The sequence below is a fragment of the Osmerus mordax genome, chromosome 25 (genome assembly GCF_038355195.1).
Source record: "Osmerus mordax isolate fOsmMor3 chromosome 25, fOsmMor3.pri, whole genome shotgun sequence".
Taxonomy (NCBI): Eukaryota; Metazoa; Chordata; class Actinopteri; order Osmeriformes; family Osmeridae; genus Osmerus; species Osmerus mordax.
The window spans coordinates 7,257,476-7,281,144 of record NC_090074.1 but is presented as its reverse complement, the minus strand read 5'-3'; the positions used below and the strand labels follow the sequence as shown (position 1 = coordinate 7,281,144).

At 47.0% G+C, this 23,669-nt stretch overlaps 2 protein-coding genes across 4 annotated transcripts; one reads left to right on the top strand and one right to left on the bottom strand.

The window, feature by feature from the left end:
- The first annotated feature begins 1,224 nt into the window (after positions 1-1,224).
- On the top strand, positions 1,225-17,066 carry pwwp2a (PWWP domain containing 2A). Of its 2 annotated transcripts, none has more exons than XM_067229341.1 (3): positions 1,225-2,423; positions 11,160-13,422; positions 16,960-17,066. In XM_067229341.1, the coding sequence occupies exons 1-3, from the start codon at positions 1,342-1,344 to the stop codon at positions 17,047-17,049; spliced, it is 3,435 nt and encodes a 1,144-aa protein (XP_067085442.1). In that variant the 5' UTR covers positions 1,225-1,341; the 3' UTR covers positions 17,050-17,066. The 2 variants fall into 2 exon arrangements, with proteins under 2 accessions (XP_067085442.1, XP_067085443.1); XM_067229342.1 differs by having other exon boundaries at positions 11,160-13,451; positions 16,960-17,064.
- A 1,316-nt stretch (positions 17,067-18,382) lies between these two features.
- ttc1 (tetratricopeptide repeat domain 1) lies at positions 18,383-22,232 on the bottom strand. Of its 2 annotated transcripts, none has more exons than XM_067229019.1 (8): positions 22,196-22,232; positions 20,979-21,536; positions 20,676-20,736; positions 20,412-20,524; positions 19,967-20,003; positions 19,475-19,623; positions 19,254-19,308; positions 18,383-19,011 (listed from the first exon to the last, which is right to left on the bottom strand). In XM_067229019.1, exons 2-8 carry the CDS (start codon positions 21,516-21,518, stop codon positions 18,875-18,877), a joined length of 1,092 nt encoding a protein of 363 aa, XP_067085120.1. In that variant the 5' UTR covers positions 21,519-21,536; positions 22,196-22,232; the 3' UTR covers positions 18,383-18,874. The 2 variants fall into 2 exon arrangements, with proteins under 2 accessions (XP_067085120.1, XP_067085121.1); XM_067229020.1 differs by having other exon boundaries at positions 22,164-22,214.
- Between the last annotated feature and the right edge of the window lie 1,437 nt (positions 22,233-23,669).

Below are 23,669 nucleotides of genomic sequence, written 5' to 3'. Positions count from 1 at the left end.
AGAGAAGTGAGTTCTGAGCCCTGAGGGAGCCCACAAGTCATAGCTGTCCTCTCACATTCATGGTTGCCAGTGCCAACAAAGTAGCCTCTGCCTTTTAAGTAGGATCTGAACCAACAGAGGTCCGTCCCTCATAGTCCTCCCCATGTTTCTGATCTTGCAAAGAGGATTTTGTGGACCACAGTGTCCAAAGCAGCACTGAAGTCAAGCAATAGGCTATACTAGGACTGATATTTTTTAAACTATTATATAATATGATGTTAAATGAACCTTTCTCAGTGTTCAAGCGCATGCCATTTAGAACCTTTCTGAGGGCAGTTTCAGTGCTGTGATGTGGACAGAAATTTGATTGAAATGTCTTCAGCAAACAATTAGAATTAGGAAGCTTCTCAGTTGGCTAAAGAAAATTTCCACCAAAATCTTGCCTAGAAGGTTTTGATAACAGAAGATGCTTAAATTATTAACTCTTGAGGCATCCAAATTGTTTAAAAGTGGCTTAATAACAAATGCGGTTTTCAGGTAAGTGGGGGTATAGGTGCCAGATGTGAGTGAGCAATTCACTATCTAGATCAGGTCAAAGACAATAACAGACTTTCTTAAACGTGCTGGTGGCTGGGTAAGAAATCCAGACAGCATGTAGTTAGTTTAAACTGCTGAACGGTTTTCCTTCAGAGTTTAGTAGTCAATGGGATTCAAAGATGACAAGATTGCTGTGTTGCGAACAGTTAATCTTATTGATGAATTAAGTGATTGAAGACATGAAGTGTGAATTTTGCGATGGGAATTTATTATAATAATTAAAAAAAACATGTATTCTGTATTATAATTTAGACGTTGTGTAACTCGTAACACTGGGTCGCTCAGTAGCATTTTATTGATTTGGTCTTAGTTCCATTTTGCCGTGCAGTTACGTTCCGAAAATGAACCAGACCAGATTAGAATAGAACAGTATTCACTGTCCACATCCTCATACAGATCTAGAGCCGTGCAGCAGCACCTTGGGTCTATTTACGTACTCCCGTTCAAGACTAAAACCTCCTCGTCTCATTATGGCACAATCATTAACATGAGTATGAGCTCTAAGACCCCTCTGATGTCTTAACAATGAGGGTCGGGAGACAATACAATGTCGCCCCTTGCGGTAAAGGGTCACACAGGCAGACAAAAGGAGCCAATTACAATGGTGTTTCCAGGGGTTTCTCTTGAATGGCGTGAATATCGACGGCACAACTACAACTCTGTACTTCACCGGCCTATCCCAAGTGTTCTTGGCTCTGGGTGGGCGGGCCTTAGCGCTATCGCAGGGAGAAGAGAACCTGGCTACAGAAGTAAAGCGGAAAGAAAATGGCGGCCGTGGCTGCGGAGCCAGGAGCTGCTGCTGCAGCAACAACAACCGCGGGGGACGTGGGAGATCTTGACCCGGTGCCACCCGTGCCGGGGACAGACATGGTATCCGACGAAACGCAGGAGTATGTGCCAGTCTTGGACCTAGTTCACCAACTCAAGGATGGAGATGCAGTTCAGGAATGCGGCCAGGTCCAAAAGGAGCTAGTGAGCAGGCCAGACCGAGAAGCAGCGGGAAAAGCGCTTGCAGCTCATGCTGAGGATGAACACATCGAAGCAGGATGTCTCCGGGTCGGCGGGGAAGAGACTACCGAACACAACGCCCTCGAGGTCTACGAGACGGGGTACACATTAGCCATAGGCGAACGTTTAATAGACCGATATTCGCCCGTGGTTGAAGCCGCAAACGAGGTCAGTAACAAGCACGAGCCCTACGCCTGCCACCAGACTAACGTTGGCTCCATCTCAGACTCGCAACCTTCCGTTGTCTTTTTGCATTCGTTCCCTGCGCATCCTCTCGCGACGGAGGTTGGGCTCTCCCTTGCAGAACAGGCAGAACCCACAATCGATTACTACCAGAACCCAGAACTAGCCCAACACGATTTGGATTGTGACTATAGAGCTTTAATAAAGCCGACTCTGGACAGGGAGATGGAGCCCGAGTCCGGTAATGACGTTCATCTCGGTTCCGAATACAAGGATGCGCCCTCTGAGGATGCTCTGCTCGAGCGCCCTCAGCCAATGAACGACGCTCTAGAACCGGAACCGGTTTCGGAGAGCGAGGCGTCTCTCGGAACATCCATGGAAATGAGTTACATTTGTGACTTTTCAAGCGTTGAGCCTCAGAACTCCGGCGAGCCGGCCGAGCCAACGAACTTCCTGCAGGAAAGACAGGCTGAGTCAAAACCAACCGTGCTGTGTCATGTCGAGACCGTGGATATTCCGCCCGGGTCGGTGGACCAGCTTACACCAGGATCCGAGGTTCGCGTCTGTCTGGACCACATCATCGATGACGCGTTAGTGGTGTCCTTCCGTTTGGGGGAGAAGATATTCTCGGGGGTGCTGATGGACCTGTCAAAAAGGTAAACAAATATGTTTAGGACTCATGATATTAATCCATACTGTAATTTGTTTATTTAACAATGTGGGGCATACTATCATCACTGTGTAACACACCCCTGGCTGGTATAACATTTCACACAGCTCCAGACACTCCAGTGTTACAGTCCAGTTCTGCTACAGTGTTTAGCTGCTAGCTTTCCTGTGCATTAGTCCTCTTCTCTGGGACTGAGGTTGGATGCACATTAGTGCAACCCACTCTCACATCTGATGTAGCTTGGCCAGCTATAGCATGAATATGCTTTCTCATACCAATACTACCTAGGCTGGTACCTAAGCAACATCAGCACAAGCTATGGAGTCCATGAAGGGGAGTGGAGGAGGGGACACTACAGGGTAGTAGGTAGCTTCCTGTTTTAGTGAGACAGGATGGTCACATGACCTGTCTGTTAGGCCAAACATGGCAGAGAGTATAGCATTATGGGTTAGACAACCTGGGGAATTTTTTTGCTTTGCTGCTCTGTCAACAATCCCTTCCTCCCTTCTAGTTTCTCTACTTTGACTTCTCTTCTCTTGGTGATTCTCTCTCCTTTTCGTTCTCTCTCTGTCAGTCCCTCCCTCCCTCCCTCCCTCCCTCCCTCCCTCCCTCCCTCCCTCCCTCCCTCCCTCCCTCCCTCCCTCCCTCCCTCCCTCCCTCCCTCCCTCCCTCCCTCCCTCCCTCCCTCCCTCCCTCCCTGTTTCTTTGTCTCTATCTTTCTGTCTATATCTGTCAGTCACAATCTCTCTCTCTCTCTCTCTCTCTCTTACCCCCCCCATCTCACTCATAGTCTTTCACACTCATCAACACCTTTTCTCTAATTTCCTGGTCCTCCCTCTTCTCCAACTGCTGGTGCAGTCTAGTAGTCTATATTTGGGTTCCCAAGTCCACCCATGAACAACCCAGAAAAGGTGTCAGTCAGGCCCAATCCCAATGTCCCCCCTAAACCCAAAGCCTTGAACCCTCAGACTTACTTGACGTCACTTAGTAAGTGATTTTGTGCAAGAGACTGCAAGGGCTCAAAATGCTATAAATTGGAATGGTATACTAACTTTTATTTCTAACTATGTTCACGTCAGGGTTGGTTGCTCCTTCCATGCTTGTTTGTTTACTGTTCTTCTTTCTTGTTTTGAGGCGGGTTTGCCAGGATTTTTATCTCGCTCCCGGGCTTTCTCTGGAAACCCTCGTTTTTCACGTCACAACGCTGTGAATTGTGGGCAATTCCTTTAGCTAAAGTCTAAAATGTGGATTAACAAAAAGGGTGCATTAAAGATCCTGTAAAGTGGAATTGAAAACAAGTTTTAAGTTCATCACACCATAGAAGAATGTGTTGTTAACTACCCATTCAAATGGAAAAAAACTGACAAGTATGTTAAAATAGGCTTTGAAATTGTGAGAAAATCATCAGTCTTCTCTGCTTGAGACTTGGGGGGGCGTGTCACCTGAAGGAGCTGAAGCTCCGCCCTTCCTTGCTGGAAGGCACCGCCTCTCTCAAGTACCTACGACCCAGATTATTTGGTCAATGAGTGAAACGTACAGATGCATATAAATGAAGCTTGTTCCCCTGAGCTGTAACACAGGAGTAAAAATGGACACCAGAAACAGCAGACAGTGAGCTCTCCAACTACATCTAGCACATTAGCTAGGCTACCATTTCACCAAAATACCATAATTCTACACGAGTAATATCAAGTTAGCGGTTTGCACTTACTCATAGCAGAGATACCTCTGGAAAAGTTATCTAGTGTGTGTATGTGTATATATATAGGGCTGAACGATTTCGGAAAATAAGATAATCGCGATTAATTTGCAATTGCGATTTAATATGCGATTATTATGATGTATTATTAATATAGATATAGAGCCTGGAGATCAGCCTACTGATCTCCAGGCTCATAACACACAAAGTTCAGAAAAACGAAGGAGAACATACCGCCTGTAGCCTACCTCATCGAGAATATTTTGGTAAATCAAAGCTAAACTAGAAACGTAAGCTTTAGTTGCACTTTCTTAACTAAAGCTAGCTAGCTAGCTACCGTTTCGGAAAAATAACTTGCGCTGTGGAGACAGTCGGAAATATTTTAAACTCACGCATCTAAAGGTTAAATCTTAAAAGAAAAAGAGACACTGAGAATTTCTGATCCAGTCAGTAGCCTAACAGTAACAGTATGGCACCATCAGCCATAGTGATCCTGTATGTGAATCACCGAGGGGTATCATATATTTCGTGATGAACGCTTACTGCTTGAGTAATTTTGTAGTAGGCTACATTGAGTTAGGCTTTGAAACATTTCGATCAGTGATCCTGTCGGGTGTTATTTGGCTTATTTGACACACTGGTGTTCAGAGTTTTAGCTATGCATCGTACATGGCTTGTGGTGTTTTTTTTAGGGCCGAATTAGGTTGGTGGTGTTGCCCCGTGAGGTAGCAACGTTAGCCAGGCAGGTTTTGCACAATACTTGACACTGCGCAGCATCTTTTTTTTTAAAGGCAAAATTGGCAAAGTGACTGTAGTCTCAGGTTCTGTCGAGCCTGAGGCCATGATCGTACAGGTCAAGGTACAGTGTAGCGTGCAAAGTTGATCCTTCGTCTGCAAACTGTGTTACTCTCGCGTGTCACGTGACCAAAGTAAAATGGCAGCCTTTGCGATTACAAAATCTCGTTCTGTCCCATCGCGATATAAATCGCAAATGCAACTAGAGAGGGTACAATTTATGGGGAAATTGTAGGCTGTGCTTGCTTGCGTCGGTTGCACGGGTCCGTTTTTGAATGACATTTTTACAACTGATATTTACATTTAGTCATTTAGGAGACGCTCTTATCCAGAGCGACTTACAGTAGGTACAGGGACATTCCCCCGTGGCAAGTAGGGTGAAGTGCCTTGCCCAAGGACACAAAGTCATTTGGCACAGCCAGGAATCGAACCAGCGACCTTTTGATTACTAGCCCGATTCCCTAACCGCTGAGCCACCTGACTCCCAAATATACAGATATTTCTGTATATTTTATATAAAAATGCATACTTATTATTTATAAAGATTACATAGATTTAAAAGCATCTTTTTTTTGCTGCTCATTTACAACTCAAAATACGAGTTAAGTGTAGAATGAAATATCATGTCTTCTCATTTCCCCTGCAAGAGGCAGCCTCATAGCTGAATCAACGAATACATTTGGCAGACCGGTGTAAAAATTTTCCAAATCTCTATGACTTAAACGTCCTTTTAAGTTTTCCCTTCTCGTGATATTTTCAGGCATTTAGCCTACTCATATTGCATTCATTCATTAATAAAGAACCCCCTTTGAAGATTATTCTTCGACGTTACCGGCAGTAGAAGATGGAATCGCGATTCAAACATTACCATCTGCTAACTGAAAAAATGCCCCCAAAAACGTAAATAAGCTTGACATTTATTTAGTGGAAAATCGCTCATTCATAAAAAGCTCACTGGTAGCGATCATTGTCAGTAACAACGCCAAATGCGATATAGCCCTGTAGAAGCTGCCCCGGTAAATTGTACTACAGTACAGTACTAGACTACTGCTGTGTTCGTCTTGGTAGTGATTGCGTTGGTTGAATTCGATTGAACGTTCCGTTGTACGGTTTAGGTTGAAATTAATTATTTTCATGAACAGATTGACAAAGTTTAGGCTGTGGCAATGAAGTTCAGGTTAGTAGTCGATAGTTTCACCTATTGAAAGACTTTTGATTTAAGTAAGGGGAGTGCCGAACATGTTCTGTCGCCGTTTGACTTCCTAAACAGTTATTTATTATGACTAATAGTCATAAATCCTACAACAAAATGTATTAGTGAGGAATGTTTATTTTATCGATTGAAAACAGATGCAACATAGACCACTGTAGTATGTGTTGCCCGGGCAACAGAGGCTAATGTCATGATGCTAATGCTTCAGTGAAATAGTAGACTACCGTTTCCGAAAGTAGATGTGGGCCTACTTCCTTAATAATATCAGCTAATATTGTACATTACATTTCACAATAGTGTTTCACATCCCAAAGTAAAATGAGTAAATAGTTATCACCCTGGCCTCTTTGCTTGTGGCGTTTCTGCAGCTGCCTTGCAGTAAAGCTATAGTTAGCCTAGCTATCCCCCAAGTTAACAGATGCGAAACGAATGTTCTGCTACAGGTAGTCACGCGTGTTTTCGTGACGTTAGTGACGTAGTGACGTTAGTAACGTCAGTGACTGTGGCTAGCAAGTTAGCCACCGTTAGCTTCACTTTTCGCCACAAAAACGTAATTTGAACTTAAACCATCCAATGGAACGTAAATAAAAATACAACCAACGCAATCGTTACCAAGACGAACCTTTTGACACCGCCGTTGTGTATGTAGTCCAAATATTGACTGATCCTTAGGGGGGCAAAAATAAACAATAATAATAAATAATAAATATATATGCGAGAGAACAAAGGTTGTGCCCTTGCCGAAGGCAAAGCACACCCAATTATAACAAGCACACAGAACTGAGTGATGAACGGCTGGTGGCGGTGGATGGTCCAGGTGCGACCGGATGAGGAACAGCCGGGAGGGCGATGCTCGGTACGGCTCCGCGCTGCAAGAGAAGCCGTGTGTCCGTGAACTCCGTCCGTCTCTGGTCCATGTTAAAACTATCTGCCGTGAAATGGTCACTGCAGTTGGAGTTGATGCGAAGCTTTCCATCAGCGTGGCTCTTCACAAAATCAATCCACTTATTTTTACTTTCCTCATCACTATGGAAATTAAATAGCATTGCAGCGCAGCTGAAGTTCTTGCATCCAGGTAAGATGCAGTTGCGGGTGGAGGGACACATCCTGAAGCTACCTAGCTAGCTGATATACGCTACAATAACAATACAGCAGGAGTCGTAACTGAAGTGGAGTTGGAGGACCTCTTATACAAATGAGCTACAGGGTTTTATACCGTTTCACCGGGTGAGATGAGGAGCCATGCAGTGATGTGACGTAGATCGGTAATTTTTTGGCTCCGCCTATGCAAATCCTGAGCTGAAAATGAAACTGTTCTACGGTCTAACTCCACATTTCAGTGCGACAAAGGTTTCGCGCTTTGCACATGCTTTCAGGAACTCATTTCACACGTATATAATGTACTGAGAAGCAAATCTGGGAATTTGCTTTACAGGATCTTTAAGGGCTCAAAATGTCTGCGAAAGAGACCTTGCGCACTTGACAATTTGACTGTGGGACAGCCCTAAGCCCTCACAGACTTAGCGAGAACGTGCATCAAAGTCTGTGAGTCTGTGAGGGTGGACATTGGGATTAGGCCTCAGTCCTCCTTGACTAGGATGATAAACAGGAAATGGGACACCTTTGGGTTTCCTGTTGAAGATTGCTGTAAAGTGTGTTTTGTTATTGCACTATTGTCGTGCTGTTGTGCCCTGCTAGATACAATGTCTGTTGCTGCGGTCAACTTTTAGCGGTTGTTTATGTTGGTGTTGTACGAGTGGGAGGAGGGGGTTGGCTACAGGATGAGGAAGAGGATGGTGGAGGGGAGTGCTACATGATGAGGGAGAGAAAAAGAGAGAGAGGATGGGGGAGGGGGGTACAGGGTGAGGGAGAGAAGGAGAGGATGGGGGGGGAAGGGGGGTTACAGGGTGAGGAAGGAGGAGGGGGGGGGCTACAGTGTGAGGGAGAGAAGGAGAGGATGTGGGGTACAGGGTGAAGTAGAGAAGGAGGGGGGGGTACTGGGTGAAGGAGAGGATGGGGGGGTACAGGGTGAGAAGGGGGGGAGGGGGGGTTCAGGGTACGGCTGCAACAATTAATCGACATTATCGACAAAAATAAATTGACGACAAATATTTCTGTTGTCGACAAATCGTTTGATCTCATAGGACCTATTTTAAGTGCCTGCAATAACATGATTTGACCAGTGCGGCGCTGTTGCGCTAGACTAATGCAGCCCTTCCGTATGCTATCCAATAGAAGAAAACAGCACTAAAATATCAACGTGCAAACGGAGCAGAACAAGTCGCGTCACAAAAAATACTGTCATCTGTAATGCGTGCAAGGTGGAACTTGCTTTCCATGGGAGCACAACGTGCATGCTGGAACATTTAAAAAGGAAACATCCCTGCCCGAGGAGATGGAAATGGTGAGAAGTGAGTGTGCTCCAGCTGGAACTAAGGAAGATGGCCAGTTAGCGACACCAGTTGATAAAAACACATTCCGCAGTTTTTCACGCATAACACCGTAGCAACATGTCCACAGACAGCAGTTAGACATGCATTACAGACATAAAGCTAGGAATGTAAACAAATCTCTTAAATTAGGCAGCAGCATTAAGAGCTTCATTTGTAAGATAACAGGGTTATGTTCAATGGAAAAACAGTGAGTAATTGGACAAATAGAGATTGGCCAGTTCAGTTGGCTCAAAGTGCAATAAAAATATTTTTTTCAAAAGCTGAAGTGATTTCCTGGTTTTATTTATTAGTTAGAATAAGTATAACTCAATGTTTTAACAAATTGCAAAAGCTGAATAATCATTCAAAGCCTACTGATTAATCAGTGAAAAAATAGATGATTAGTTGACTAATCGTTCTAATAATTGTTAGATTAGTCGATTATCAAAATAATTGTTTGTTGCAGCCTTAGTACAGGGTGAGGGAGAGAAGGGGGGAGAGGGGGTACATGGTGAGGAAGAGAAGGAGAGGATGGGGGGGGGTACAGCAACCCTCTACGGACACAATGAAGCTTGAGTCGCCATTGGGTAGTACATTTTTTATTTTACTCACCAGACTTTTTACCTGAATTGCATGAACAATGCAACTGAAAAAAGTACATTATCTGTCTGAATTATTCTTTATGTTGCATATGGATTTAATCTACAATTTCTTTTAGCAAATGGCTTTCTCTTGCCACTTGACTTCAGCCACCTCTCCATAGCTGATGATGGATCATACTGCTGAAGCTCTGGGCCTTCTGTTGAAATGAAGATCAGGTCTGAAAGGCGTGAGGATGTGAGACTGCTGCGGACATCTGATTTTATTCTCTTTTGGGCACTGAAGGCTCTTTTGCAGTTGGCAGAGCTGATTAGCAGAGCAAGAATAATCTCAACAAGGAACAGGAATATTAAATTGTCTTAATAACAAACAAAAAAATTAAGTGTTTTCTGTTCAGACTGGAATTGTAGCTTTTTTGCATCCATCTCTTTGTACGTGACGAGTGCCGTAAAAGGCAAGTCAATCTTTTTGTGAGAGAAAGCGAAAGAGGCAGTGTAGCTTTTTACCTTCCCTAGCGACAAAAAAAATCTTATCTAGCCACGAGTGACAAATCTAGCGACTTTCCGTTACTTTGGCAATCTCTGTTTTCGTTGTTGAGCAGCAGCAAAATAACTAATTGTACGTCTGTTGTCATAGCAGCCAATCATGTTAACTCGCAGTCAAGCGACGGTACGTCATTGAAATCTGCGCTAAACTTCTTTGCCTCTAACTCAGTCAAAGGCGAGTGAAATTGAACAATTTACTATCCATTGTCTAATTAAAGATCATTTTTAGTCACCTAGCGTGAAATTTGCTTGCATATGCAAGTGATTTACTCGCATTGTAGAGAGTTGTACAGGGTGAGGGAGAGAAGGGGAGGACGAGAGATGAGAGGATGAGGGAGGGGAGAGGATGAGGGAGGGAGGTAGGGAGGAGAGAGGATGAGGGAGGGAGAGAGGAGAGAAGATGAGAGGAAGAGCAGAAAGTCTAGCCTCTGCCAGCCAGGCTTGTGTTTTGTGTTTTTCAATACAATAATTTAATTCTTAGAAGTTGTGTGTTGACATTAGGACTGTATAATACGTAAGCACTGATGGTAACTGTATATATTAACGCTTGCTTATACTTGCCAACAAAAGCAGTTTACTCCAATGAATGTTTGCTTCCTCTGGAGTTGTTTGTTGACTTTCATTGGCTGGCACAATGCGTGCAGCGTCCATGCTTAAATGTTTTTTTTGTAAAAGATACAAATTTGAACTAGCCCACTAGGCTGTATCACTTGACTTTTATATAATTATATATATATAATTTTATACAAAACATAAACACTTTACTTAATACATTTATTTATATATCGTGATATCCATGATATGGCAAAATCCATATCATGGCACAACGCCATACCGGTATTCGCGTTCATACCGGTATACCGCCCACCCCTAGTTGACATACTATTGTCTTTTATTGACAGCAGCAGTGCTGCCTGCTGGCTGGCCTTCACCTGGGGGATGGGGCGGGTGGGAGGGACGGGATCAGGTGAACCCTAAAGCAGTGTTGCATAGAACAGAAGTCGAAGAAGTTTATAAGAATCGCCTCTTCCAGAGAGCAGATGAACACCGTTCTGCTTTGTCCTTTTTCTCTCTGAAGTTGCCTTTCTTCTGAACATGGGAATAAGTGTTGAAAGGGTGGGGATGGGAGTTGTAGTTCAAGGCTGTGGTGCCGGAGTGAGCTGAATGTATTAAACAATAAGTTATTGTGACGTTAAGTAATCAAGGTAACACCTGAGTGTCACTATTGAAACCCCATCCAGCTGTTCGGAGAGAGAGAGCGACAGAGCGACAGAGAGAGAGAGAGAGAGAGCGAGAGAGTGTGTGTGTGTGTGCCCTGCCATCTCTGATCTGACCTGTGTGTGTGTGTGTGTGTGTACCCTGCCAGCTCTGATCTGATCTGTGTGGTTGCCCTGCCATCTCTGATCTGACCTGACCTGTCCCCCCCCCCCCCCCCCAGGTTTGGACCCTATGGAATCCCCATCACAGTGTTCCCCAAGAGGGAGTACAAGGACAAGCCAGAATCTATGCAGATCATGACAGAACCTCCAGCAGAACCGACCCAGCCGGAGAAGGAGATCCCCCAGAGCCAGGACGACAGCCCCCCCTCCCAGGCCGAGCCTGCCGCCCCTCCTAAGCCGGCAGGGGCCACTCCCGACCCCTCCCACCACGTCGCCCATCCCCCAGCCCTGCCTCACCCCTGGACCTCCCGCCCCCCCCCTCTGTTCCAGGAGGGGGCCCCCTACCCCCCTCCTCTCTTCATCAGGGACACATACAACCAGTCCCTACCTCAGCCCCCCCCTCGCAAGATCAGGCGGCCCAAAAGGCGCCTGTACCGCGAGGAGCCCACCTCCATCATGAACGCCATCAAGCTCCGCCCCCGCCAGGTGCTGTGCGATAAGTGTAAAGGTGTGGTGGGCGGGGACAAGCGGGAGACGGCGCCGAGGAGGGCGCCGGTGTCCGACTCCCGGGGGGATGATGTCAAACGGAGACGCAGCGACAGCGCGGCGACACCGGTTAGCAAACGCCCCCGGAACGACCCCCGTGAGGAGAAAGGTCGCGGGGCAGAAACGAAGCGGCATGGGGCGGCGTCCTCGAACGTACGAACGTCCAACTCTGCTTCCTCCTCTTCCTCTCTGGGACACGGCAGGGGAGGAGCCTCTGGGAACCGTGTCCTGAGGGGTGTGTCATCCACACCATCGTCGTCCACGCTGCCCAATAGTGGCAGCTCGCGGGCGCAGCTGAACGCCAAGAAGGTTCTGCAGGGTAAGAGTGCCATTGTGGACCACACCAAGGCCCGGGAGGTTCTGAAACTGGCCCGGGTACAGAGGAGGCAGAGGGAAACCGCCCCCACCCCCCTGGCCAGCACCGTCTCCACCAATGCCCACCCCAAGACCATGACGCGCTCCGCGGCTCTCCAGGAGGCCCACCAGAACCAGAAGGTCCACTTCACCCGCCGGCTCCAGCAGATCAGTGGAATGGGACCTGTCAGCGCCACCCCCCTCCCCCCCCGGATGCGGATCAAGCCTCAAAGGTACCGTAACGAGGAGAACCAGGCCTCGTCCCCTCCTAAGGTGCCCTGCCCAGAGAAGGGTCCGGCAGGCCAGGCAGGCAGCCGCCTAAGCCCCCCTAAGCCTGAGTCCGGCCAGGCTAAAGCTGCCACCCCAGGCCCAGGCCTCGCCTCGGCCTTAGCCCCAGGTACAGGCCTGGCTTCAGCTCCAGTCCCAACCATAGACCCTGCTTCTGCACCTCTGCCAGACCCTTTGCTAGCCTTAGACCCGACCCCAGGCTTCAGTTCAGCCCTAGCCCCTTCCCCAGCTCCTACCCCTGCTCCCTCCCATGTCCTGGCCACAGATGTGGCACGCTGCTCCACTACTAGCTTCCTTTGCTTATCCAGCTACACGGCTGAGGCCTCTGTTTCTCAGCCCCAGAGCCCCCCTGGTGAGCCAGAGCCCCAGGTTGAGCTCCTCCCGCAGGCCTCTCCTGAGGTTTGCGTCCCTGGGGTGGGGGCCGAGGACCAAGGAGGGCCAGAGGAGAGGCAGGGGGTGCGCGGGAGCAAAGTGTCGACGTCCGGCAACCTGGTCGTCCTCATGACCCTCGACTCCCGGCCCCCGCTCCCCCTGCCGGACTCGTCCTCCTCCACTTCCAGGTGCAGCGTGGACAGCGCCGACGAGCTCAAGTCCTCCCGCTCCTCCGAGTGTAGCTCCACGGAGACCTTCGAGTTCCCTCCCCCTGGGGACAACTACCCCACCCCACCTCCTCCTCCTGCCCCGGGCCCTTCCTCCTCCTCCGGGCCCGGAGAGGATGCCGACACCCCCCCTCCTCCCGCCCCGCCTCCCGCCACCCCTCCAAAAGATGGAGAGGCCAAAAAGAGGCGCAAGTCGTCTAAAGCGGGCGTATTCTCCAAGAGCGTCTCCAAGTGTGTCTCGGTGGAGGGGCGTACCACCTGCGTGGGCGACATTGTGTGGGCCAAGATATATGGCTTCCCCTGGTGGCCAGCCCGCGTGGTGGGCATCAGCATCAGCCGCAGGGACACAGGGCTCCTGGTCCGCCAGGAGGCGCGCGTCTCCTGGTTCGGCTCCCCCACCACCTCCTTCCTCCCCCTTACCCAGCTGGCTCCCTTCTTGGAGAGCTTCCAGTCGCGCTTCGACAAGAAGAGGAAGGGCCTGTACCGCAAAGCCATCACCGAGGCGGCCCGCGCCGCCAAGCAACTCACCCCGGAGGTCCGCGCCTTGCTTACGCAGTTTGAGACGTGAGCAGGCAATCCTTTTAGAGGGTTTGTGTGTGTGTGTGTGTGCTTCGGCTGAGGAAGTTAAGGAAAAATCACAACCGAAATGCTTCACCCTCTCTAGCTTCCTGCCCCCTGCTGTTGCCCCCCCCCCTGCCCTTCCCGCCCCAACCCCCCCCTCCCTCCACTGCAATGCTGTTAGCCCTCTATTCTGCTTGTTCCCCCTGCCACTCTCCTCTGAGGGGGGAGAGAGGCTGAGTGGGTGAGGGGAGCAGCTAGGACTCTGGGGGACAGACTCAGACACAGCAGGCTGGGGCAGCATCCTTTATATAGGAGAAAAGCAGTGTCTTTATCCTTCCCCTTATGTTTTACCTTACCTAAAATATCCCTCCAAGCGGTGGAGATTTTTATAATTTTTTCCTTTACCTGACTGCATTTGTGATTTAAAAATATCTGAATATTTGTACAATGTTGTCCATATTTCTTGAATTTGAGGCCTTTTGGGAGTGCTTTGAACTCTTTATTTAGGGAAGGAGTTCCTCTCTTCACATCCAGGGTTCATTCATATTCTTGAGTTCTCTAATTTCCCAGGCAACTGTCATCACCATTTAAAAAAAGAAGAAATTTTCTTCAGTCTCTATGCAACCAGCAGTTCTGAGAAAGAACACCTTCACTCTGGTCAGCCTACCTGGCAGGGAGCTCAGAGCTAGCCTGCTAGCTTTCAGGACAGGAGAGTTCAGAGCTTGGTAGCTAGCCTGCTAGCATTCAGGACAGGAGAGTTCAAAGCTAGCCCGCTAGCCTTCAGGTCAGTAAAGTTCAGAGCTAGCCTGCAAGCCTTCAGGACAGTAGAGTCCAGAGCTAGCCAGCTAGCTAGCCTGCTAGTGTACAAGCCTTCTAGGTCAGTCAAGTTAAGTGCTGCCACCTAACTTTTTAGCCTTTGTGTTAGTCAGAGCAGTAATCTATTAGAGCGGTCTGGTGACCCCAGGTCACCTCCAGGGCTCAGTGAGAACCTTGGGGGTAGAGAAACGTCCCTTAGCCCCCTCAGCACAGTGAAGATAGACCCATTCATGTCAGAGGGAACTAGTGGAGTCTATACTATCGTTGTGCTCCTCTTAAACCTCCCAAGTCCTGACTGAGCTATTTTAGTACTCACCAGAGAGACACCCTACCCTACCTCGCTCTGTCTCCACTCCCTTCTCTCTCTCTCTTTCCGTCTCTCTCGATCCCTCTCTTCGTAAGACTGTTCTAAGACTCTTCCTACAGTAGTTTAGAGACCCACCAGTACAGTAGGCCTGTTTAAAAACGATGGGTCAGCCAGTCAAATGCTTTTTTGAATCTCTATATTGTCTGTATAAAGACAGTTTATAATTTTTTTTGCTCAGTTTTTAGTAATGTTTTGTCGACATAAGCAGTCTTTCTTTGGCAGTCCATACACTGAGTAGAGGGTGCTGTGTTTTATTTCCTGTTAAAGCCCGATCTTTGACCCCTGGTTTGGTCATGCTGTACCTGTTCGGACGTCCTGAGTCTCTGGGTCTTCAGTGTTCTGCTGTCTCTGTGACATATCTGACAAGTGTGTGTGTGTGTCTGGCTTACTGACTGACTGACTGAAAGTATATCCTGTCTCTAGAACTTCACTACCAGGCTGTTCCCTCAGACTGTGAACTTTGGTCACAACCCTGCTCCGTCTGTTTCTACTGCCTTGTTTCACACACAACTCGTTTTGATTGACAGCTGAAAAATGGACAAGGAAGTTTTTTTGTTTAGTTTTTTTGATTGGGGAGATTGGTGGTACCTTACCTTTCCTGTACAGTGATGACAGTTCTTGAATACAGATTAGACCGATCAGCATTTCTTGTTACAATGTTGCTGTTCTTTTAAAAGCCCCCCCCTCCTACCCACCCACCCACCCACCCAGAGTACAGGGTGAGCGTCCATGCTTGTCTGGAGGCCTCGGGACAGGGAGAAAGTGTATTATCCTGATTTATGATGATGATGATGATGATGATGATGATGATTCTCTTGATGGCGGTTGGCTCTTTGTTTCCTCTGCCTTTTGTTGGTGGAACTTCCTGTCTGTTTGCAGATCAGAAAATGCTGTACTATAGGGGATGACAAATAAACCGCTGCCAATAAAAAAAGGAAAATAAAGAAGAATTTACAAAAAAAAACACCCAAAACAGTTGAAGAAATACTTGTGTAAATGTTTTCTGATGTTTTAAGAAGTATATAAATAAAACTGTCAACTTCAAGGAAATCCGTACCAAGTCCTCGTCATTTTAGTGGTCATGTCTCCTCGAACACTCCCAGTGCCAGACCAGTGACAGGGCCTCAGTCTTGACCAATCACAGGAGGTTTAGGAATACATGGGCAGTTGGAGGTTGGGCATACGCTCATTTTATCATCTAAATTGTCTTTTGGTCAGTTGAACTCTTAAGTTGACAACAACCCTGTCTTCTTAAAAGGGGCATGGTTTCACCATATGTTTAGAATATTGAAGGGGAAAAGGGGTGCTTTTTGAAGTTGCTCTGCTATAGGTTTTATCAGCAATTGGCTACTAATGTTCCATTGCTATTGATTAGCCCTAGATATGAACACGATTATTCATCCTTCTATTGGACAGATTTTCTCACCTGCAAACAGATACAATTTCCCTGTTTGAATACTCTCAACTTGAATCCTTCCTTCCTCTGATCGAACATGAGTGGACTGGTGAAAGCGGATGCTTCCCTGAATAACTGCTGCCAGTGGAGCCTTGTCCCATCAATTATACTTTACATAGGAAGGTAGGAAGGAAGGAAGCCACAGTATTGGAACAGGTCAAAGGGCCCACAGGTTTACATCAGCCGTATGACAAAACTGGAACTCTGAATACCAACCTCCGATTGTGCTTCCTCACCTTTGATGATTATAGATCACTGAGGCAACACAGGCACCTCAAGACAAATTTGACCTCCGCTGAAAAAGGTTACCTTCCTTCCAGGAGGATCACAGATCTGATATGAATGATCCCGACAGCTCACATGATTGTCAGTAGCTGAAAAAGCAGCCTTAAGTTTTCTGTGGAGGCTCATGTTCAGATATTACGAGGAAGAAAGGGTACATTTCTTAGCCTAGTCTGCAGGGCCACCTTCAGCACAGCACTGACCCCCTAAACCCTATAACCATAGAATCATTATCCTTTCATGTCCACTCATCTCAAGGGCATTTGGCTAATCTGTAATTATGGCAACACACCTCCAGGGGGACCCATACTAGCTGGTCTCCAGTTGATCCGGCAGGCAGACAGCTGTCCAGGGAGGGGAGTGGGACTGTGTCTGATGGACGGAGGGTACTACCTAATGGTAGTCTGGCTTGTGCTATGGTCACTATGACTGTTGAAATCATGTTATTTTTTGGTGGATGCATCCTACGGGACACTATGAAACCTCTCTATTGAAGATGAATTTCTAATCTGTTTCTATTTTCTTTCCTTTCTCTCAAAATCTCTCCCTCCTTCTGTCCATCACCCCTCTCCTCTCTCTCTCCTCCCCAGTGCTGCAACGTTGAAAGGCTGTTGATGGTGGACGGGCCCTGTGTTTCACACACTGCCAGTGGTGGAGAGACAGGTGTGCGACTTGACTAACAGGACGTCTTTGGCCACCATGGAGAAGGGGGGGGGGGGGGGGGGGGGGAGTGGGGTCGTGTAATGGACATAATTAGTCTTATTTAAGGAACAGAAGAATGAAGAGTTCTATATTTATAAGGTAATGCAGAATGCCTAAATGTCATTAACACATATTGTCAGACGGTCAGGCTGAGTTTCATATGGTTTCCTGGACACACTGAAACCAATAGGAACAGTGTATTCATTGGTGGATCTAGGTTGTAACTTAAGTAAATCAAATGCGCCTCAGGTACCGAGTGTCTGACTTTTGGAGATGGGGTCTGCACTAAACCAGACCAATCACAGTGTGATTGGTCTGGTTTAGTGTGATCTTCTTTCACTTGTCCATCTCCCCCCCCCCCCCCCCCCCCCCCACCACACACACACACACCCTCCTCCACGGACCTCAGACCAGACGAGGTGTTAACAATAGGTCATGCCTAGGCCCATCCTACGGTACCTGTCTCCACTCACCTTCCTAGGAGGCTGGATCTGATCTGGAGTAGGCTCTTCAGAGAGGTGGTGTGGGGGTGTATGAGGAGATATAATTCGGTCATCCTAATGGTATCTGCCACATCTCAACGCGCTCACATACACACAGACAAAGGATGTAGGACTCAGCAGGGTATGTTGATCTTTGATCTTAAATAAATTAAAAACATATATAAACATATTAATGTACAAAAAAAGATTATAAATGCAATAAAGATTGCATGTGCTATGCTGTTGCAATGGGCTTCATTGTATTCAAGCTGTTTTCAAAACTGCCCCCCCCCCCCCCCCCCCATGAGGTCAGAGTTCACCAGACCTGCATGACTGTCAGTGGGTAGACTGTTGCTGTGGAGACAGTAATCGTCACACAGAGAAGTCCTCTACAGAGTCACAGGCAGATATAGGACAGCACACTAAAGTTGATGTCAGTCTCTTTCCAGACACCTCCCCTCGAATTTCCCTTCCTGTCAGTGGTTCACCAAACGAACAGACGAAAGTATGCAGTGCACATTACATTCTCACTTTCTGTCTCTCACACTGGCCCCCAACTCATGTGACTGGCCCCCAACTCATGTACATACGTGCGTTTCGGAACAATCAATGAATCCTCCTCGCCATGCAGACCTGGAGACTGAGGTGGCACCGTTTGGTTATAGACTATCTGTTCTGTATATCTCTTCCAATCAGTAAATCAGCTTTTTGCCTTTGTACTTGTGTGTTTCTTTAACAGTGTATGTGACACTGCCTTTTGAAGGAGTGGACACACATTTACAGGTCTTAAATTCCAAGATTCAAACAGACCACACGGGGAGCTACAGGGAACAGTCAGGAAAGCTTTAATGGCTCAACATTCAGGGAACACAAGGAGGCTTAGCAGCATGTAGTCTGAGAGAACATTCTAAACAGTCCACATGCCTGTGTACACCACCACCAGCGCACACACACACATCATGCTCATGTACACACACACCACTCTCTGATCATAAAAGGCTGTGGAGTGTGGGTTATCAGAGTAGGTGGGTGATGTTACCAGGTCAGACCAGATGGCAGAAGAGAAGCAGGAGATGAGAAGTAGGAGAGGATGAGACGGAGGAGAGGGAGAAAAGGAGAAGAGGGGGAGAAGGAAGAGGGGGAGGAGTAGGAGGAACAGAAGATGGAGGAAATTTGTAGAGGAGCGGGAGAAGAGGGGGAGGAGGTCAGTCTTCTAGTTGTTCATGTTAGTGGTGAAGCTGTGGTTTGGGTATCCATGGTTAAGTTCATGGAATATGTTGGTCCTGTTCGCTGTTGTTATCTGTTGGTGTTTATGTTTTTGTTATCTGTTGTTGTTGTTGGGGCCCTGGACAAAGTTAACAGAGTAGGAGCCTGTGTTCTCATCCTGGTTGACCTGGAAATTGGAGGTCGACAGACCAAACGGCCTTAGGAACATGTTCCCCAAGTCCTTCAGTTTACCTACACACACACATACGTACACACACACACACACACACACACACAGTTAGAACTGTTCCAACCTAGAACAGCAGAGTGGAGGCTGCAGTTTCAGGCTATGCTGCAGTCTAGTCGATAAGGAGAGGTTCAATACAGCAGCAGCCTACAGACAACCCAATACCTCCCTCCCTTTATCTCTCTCTCTCTTCCTCTATGAGAACAGAACATAATACCCAGCACAGAGTACACAGTACAGAACATACTCATCATCTCCTCCTTTAGCTTCTCGTTCCTCTCATGGATCTGCTGAGGTAACCGCTGGAAGCGAGAGAAAGAGAGACACAGAGAGGAGATCTAGTCAGGAAGTGAGTGAGAACTAACTGGGTTTTTAAATTAACTGTTCAAATAAAAAGCTAATGTTTAAATAAAGTTTCAGGCGCCGCCGTGCCCCCAGGGAGTGTGGGTGCTGAATGGGGGTCCTCACCAGACTGGCGTCCCTGGCCATGGCCTGGCTGGGCTCCAGCTGCAGGGCAGCCCTGTAGTCCTCCAGAGCCTCATCCAGCTTGTCCGTCTTCTCATGCAGCTCGGCCCGGCGCACCAACGCCCGCACGTAGTCCGGCTTCAGCTCAATGGCTTGAGCACGCACGCACGCGCATACACACATACATACACACACAGACATACACACACGAATACAAACACCATATGTTTCAGTGTGAATGTCTTCTTGCTAGAGGGATGTTGGTGTTCAACCAGGATAAACAGGTGCAGCAAGACAGTAGGAAAGTAGGGCAGCGTGTCCCAGCATCCCCCCCCCCCCCCCCCCACACACACACACGTAAGCTCCCTCTCTCTTACACACACTCACAAACTCCCTCTCTCTTACATACACACTAATAATCTATGCGCGCGCACACACACACACACACACACACACACAAGCTCTTTCCAACACAATCACACAGGGGTGACTCACCTTTGGTACAGTCAGCGATGGCTTTGTCATTCTTCTCCTGTTGAGAGGACAGAGGAGGTTAACCAACACAAACAACAACAACAAGCACTTCCTGCTGGGGTCAGAAGTCACATGAGCCTTCAGAACCCTGGCAATTTACAGTGAGACATTAAATCTCCTGTAGTTATGGTTGAAAAAAAATGTAGAATATCACCAGGTATAGTCATGGTTATGGTCCAGAGTGCATTACCAGGTGTGTTCATGGTTTATGTGCGTAGTGCATTACCAGGCATAGTCATGGTTACGGTGCATAGTGCATTACCAGGTGTAGTCCTGGTTATGGTGCGTAGTGCATTACAAGGTGTAGTCATGGTTACGATGCATAGTGCATTACCATGCATAGTCATGGTTACTGTGCGTAGTGCATTATCAGGTATAGTCATGGTTACGGTGCATAGTGCATTACCAGGTGTAGTCTGGCGGCAGCACGGTTGGAGAACAGGACCGCCCTCTCCTTGCTGTAACACACAGGACACACCCCCAACGCTGACGTATACCACTCCTCTGCCTCAGCATGCTCTGAGAGGACCACACACACACATACAGCAGAAACATACACATACAGCACAGACAGACAGACATGAACACACTTGTTAATAACAATGAAAACAACATGTGTTGGTTTGCAGGGCCAGCAGGGAACATTTGTAGTGAAGGCAGGCCTTCTAACCTCCATTCTTAAATTGACTGTTGCCCTTCTCCTTCAGTGTGAGACTCTCTTCTCTACGCTTCTGAAAGACACACACACACAACAGCCAAGGTTAGAACTGACAAAAAAAGAACACAGAAAAAACTGTTTACTCCAGACAGGCACCCCTCTTACCAAGGCTAAAACATGAAAGACCGTATCTGACATTGTTTCACAGTCTGTGGGTATGACATTTCTATAGTGATGTAGTGGTTTTCATATAGCAAAACACATCCAATAATAAAATACTATCTACAAGACTGACTGAGGCCAAGGATGATGTACCTCCTTCTCCTCCTCGGTCAGGTCTTTCTCCACCTCTGTCAAGTGTTCTTCATCAAACTCAGCAGCTGTGATTTCCTCCTCTTTCAACTCTGAGTCTGAATCTCTCCCACCGTCCGGCATCTTGTCTCCTTCTACACCTCCACACTCATCCCATCTCTCCTTCTCTTCATCCTCCTTCTCCTCCTCCTCCTCCAGGTAAAACTCTTCTCCTTCCAGCCCAGCTCCTCCATCCCCCAGGGCGCCCCCTCCTGTCCCTGGGTCCTGTGTGCCAGTCTGTCCGTCTGTCTCTGTGACCTGGCTGACTCCTCCAGCTTCAGCACTGCTAAAAGGGTCCTGTGGACTGCCTGGCCTGGCCTCTGCATCTACCGACCCCAGTGCTGACTCCAGGCTCTCCTCACAGTCGTAGAAGCAGTCTTCCTCCTGGTCTGGGGCCCTGGATAGCCCTGTTCCTCCTCCCCCTGCTCCTCTTTGACCCTCTGAGATTCTCGAGGAGCTCCTCACTCTGTCCTGGAGGACATCGGTTTCAGCTGAGGAGTCCATTGGAAACGGCACCAATTGCTTACCAAATGGAGAGAATGGGACCACGTGAGACACAATCAATTTTAGAGTCATCACTTCATCACAGCGCAATTCTTGACCAATCAAGTAAAGTTAGCTAGCTATCTAAAATGATTTGACATGGAAACGAATATGCCATGGTGGAATAATTACAATGATGATGAAAGGCTAACTTGGTACGCAAACATTGGCTAGCAAGCCAGACCCATTTTCAGAATATGTCGTATTTGCTAAATACTGTCTAGACAAGTTCGAAGTCAACTTCAGCCTGGTCTGACTCAGTGTATGGATGTCTTACGAATTTTGACTGGTGCTTAATGCTATCTAACTAGTCAAAGATACATCCCTGGCAAGTAGCGCAACCTTTCTAGCCTAGCTTTCTGCTAGAAGGAGATAGTAGCTAGCTTAAGAGTTATTTCAACAGCAGTTATTACGGTACATTAACTAATGTTGTTGTTGACTTCAGACAGTGACGAGCTTGCTGACACTAGTGTTACTACTACGCTAGCACAGTGCTAGCTATCTAAACACAGAAATAACCTATCAGAGGAACAGTGCTGTCAACTTCAGATCATAATCACGAGTATATCAGGTTTGTACTTCATGTAAAGTTCTTTATTTACGTACCAAAAAATATTTTTTAGCTGAGACATTCCTACCTGCTAGCAGGATTTCCACAGTCGACTTCTTCCGCCTATATGTCCAATCAGAAAACAGCACTCTGTTCAGGGTTTCTGGGTAATGAAGTCAATAGGTGCGTTCGACTTCATGCAGCAGCCGGCTGTCGGCGCCGCCGGTGCTGCATGAAGTCGAACATACCTATTGACTTACTTTACTTGGGTATTTTTCCGAAAATATTGGTTGGAATGATTCAAATAATATAGAACTAATTACTCGATCAAGAATCCACAGAACAATGCTTCACAATTCCTTTTATACCCAAGAACAACTACAATAACACCACAATCTTGACCCTTACTTATCAACATGACTCGCAATGCTACAGTAGGTTACACAATGATGTGTGAGCAAGTTGAGACTCCACCCAGTAACTCCATATTTTACCATATGAGAGGTGGGGGCAGGTTGATAGCCTTACGAGATCAGCCTTTCTTCTGCCACACCATCTCTTGGTCAAAATAGAAATTCAGAAAATTCAAGAATTAATATTCATATAGGCTATGTTATTGTTCCTACTATTAACATCACCTGTGACCATGCATCCTCCTGTAACTGGTGTTCCAGTAAATCTTTTTCAAGATTGGCCTTTATTCTTCTACCCTAAATAGGCCTACACATCTCTTGGTCAGTTTTTGACACTTTTTTCATGAGATGCAGTTTGTACAACTCATTTACTTGTAACTGGGAATAGATGAGATTACATTACATATCACAGTTCCACATGTAGAATTCACCTGCCATTAAATGAACATCTCACTGTATACAGCAGCCATGCCCTGTTGTCAGAATGTGCAAATGGTTTTTATATTCATTATTCTCATAATGTCAGTGTAACTGACAATTCCGCACAAGCCTGTAAACAAAAGTACATGGAGAGAGAACTACCAGTAGCAACCATACATAATTCTCTGCATCCATTTCTGCGACAGCAGTCATTAATGTCTCTTCCTCATCTTAATCATCATCATCATCATCCTTTGATGAACAGACCCTCCAGGAATTCGCGATGTTGCGATCGCATCAATTCATGCGAATTCAACGATTCCCCGCGAATTCAGCACGACATTGCAATTCTAACCAATCACCGCAATTTTCCCGCAACTTTGACCAATCATCGTCGTCTCCACACAACTCTCTCCAGTAGGGGTTAAATCCAGTGTTGCGCCTGAACGGGTTCATTGAACGGTTCATTGAACGGAAGTTCAATGAACGAGATGAGATGAATGAACGACATGAATGAGATGGTTATGGCTGCAGCCTGCAGCCTTCCGCCTCATGCCCTCCCGTCTCATGCCCTCCCATCTCATGCCCAGGCTGTCCAAGGGTAAGTTCAGAGGTTCAAAAATACTAAATCGCAAATTATTTTATGGATGGATATAAAGGTAAATTCGTGAGCACGTTTGTTGCAATACATTGAAAAACGTTTAAACTGTTAAATTAACAATGTTATCC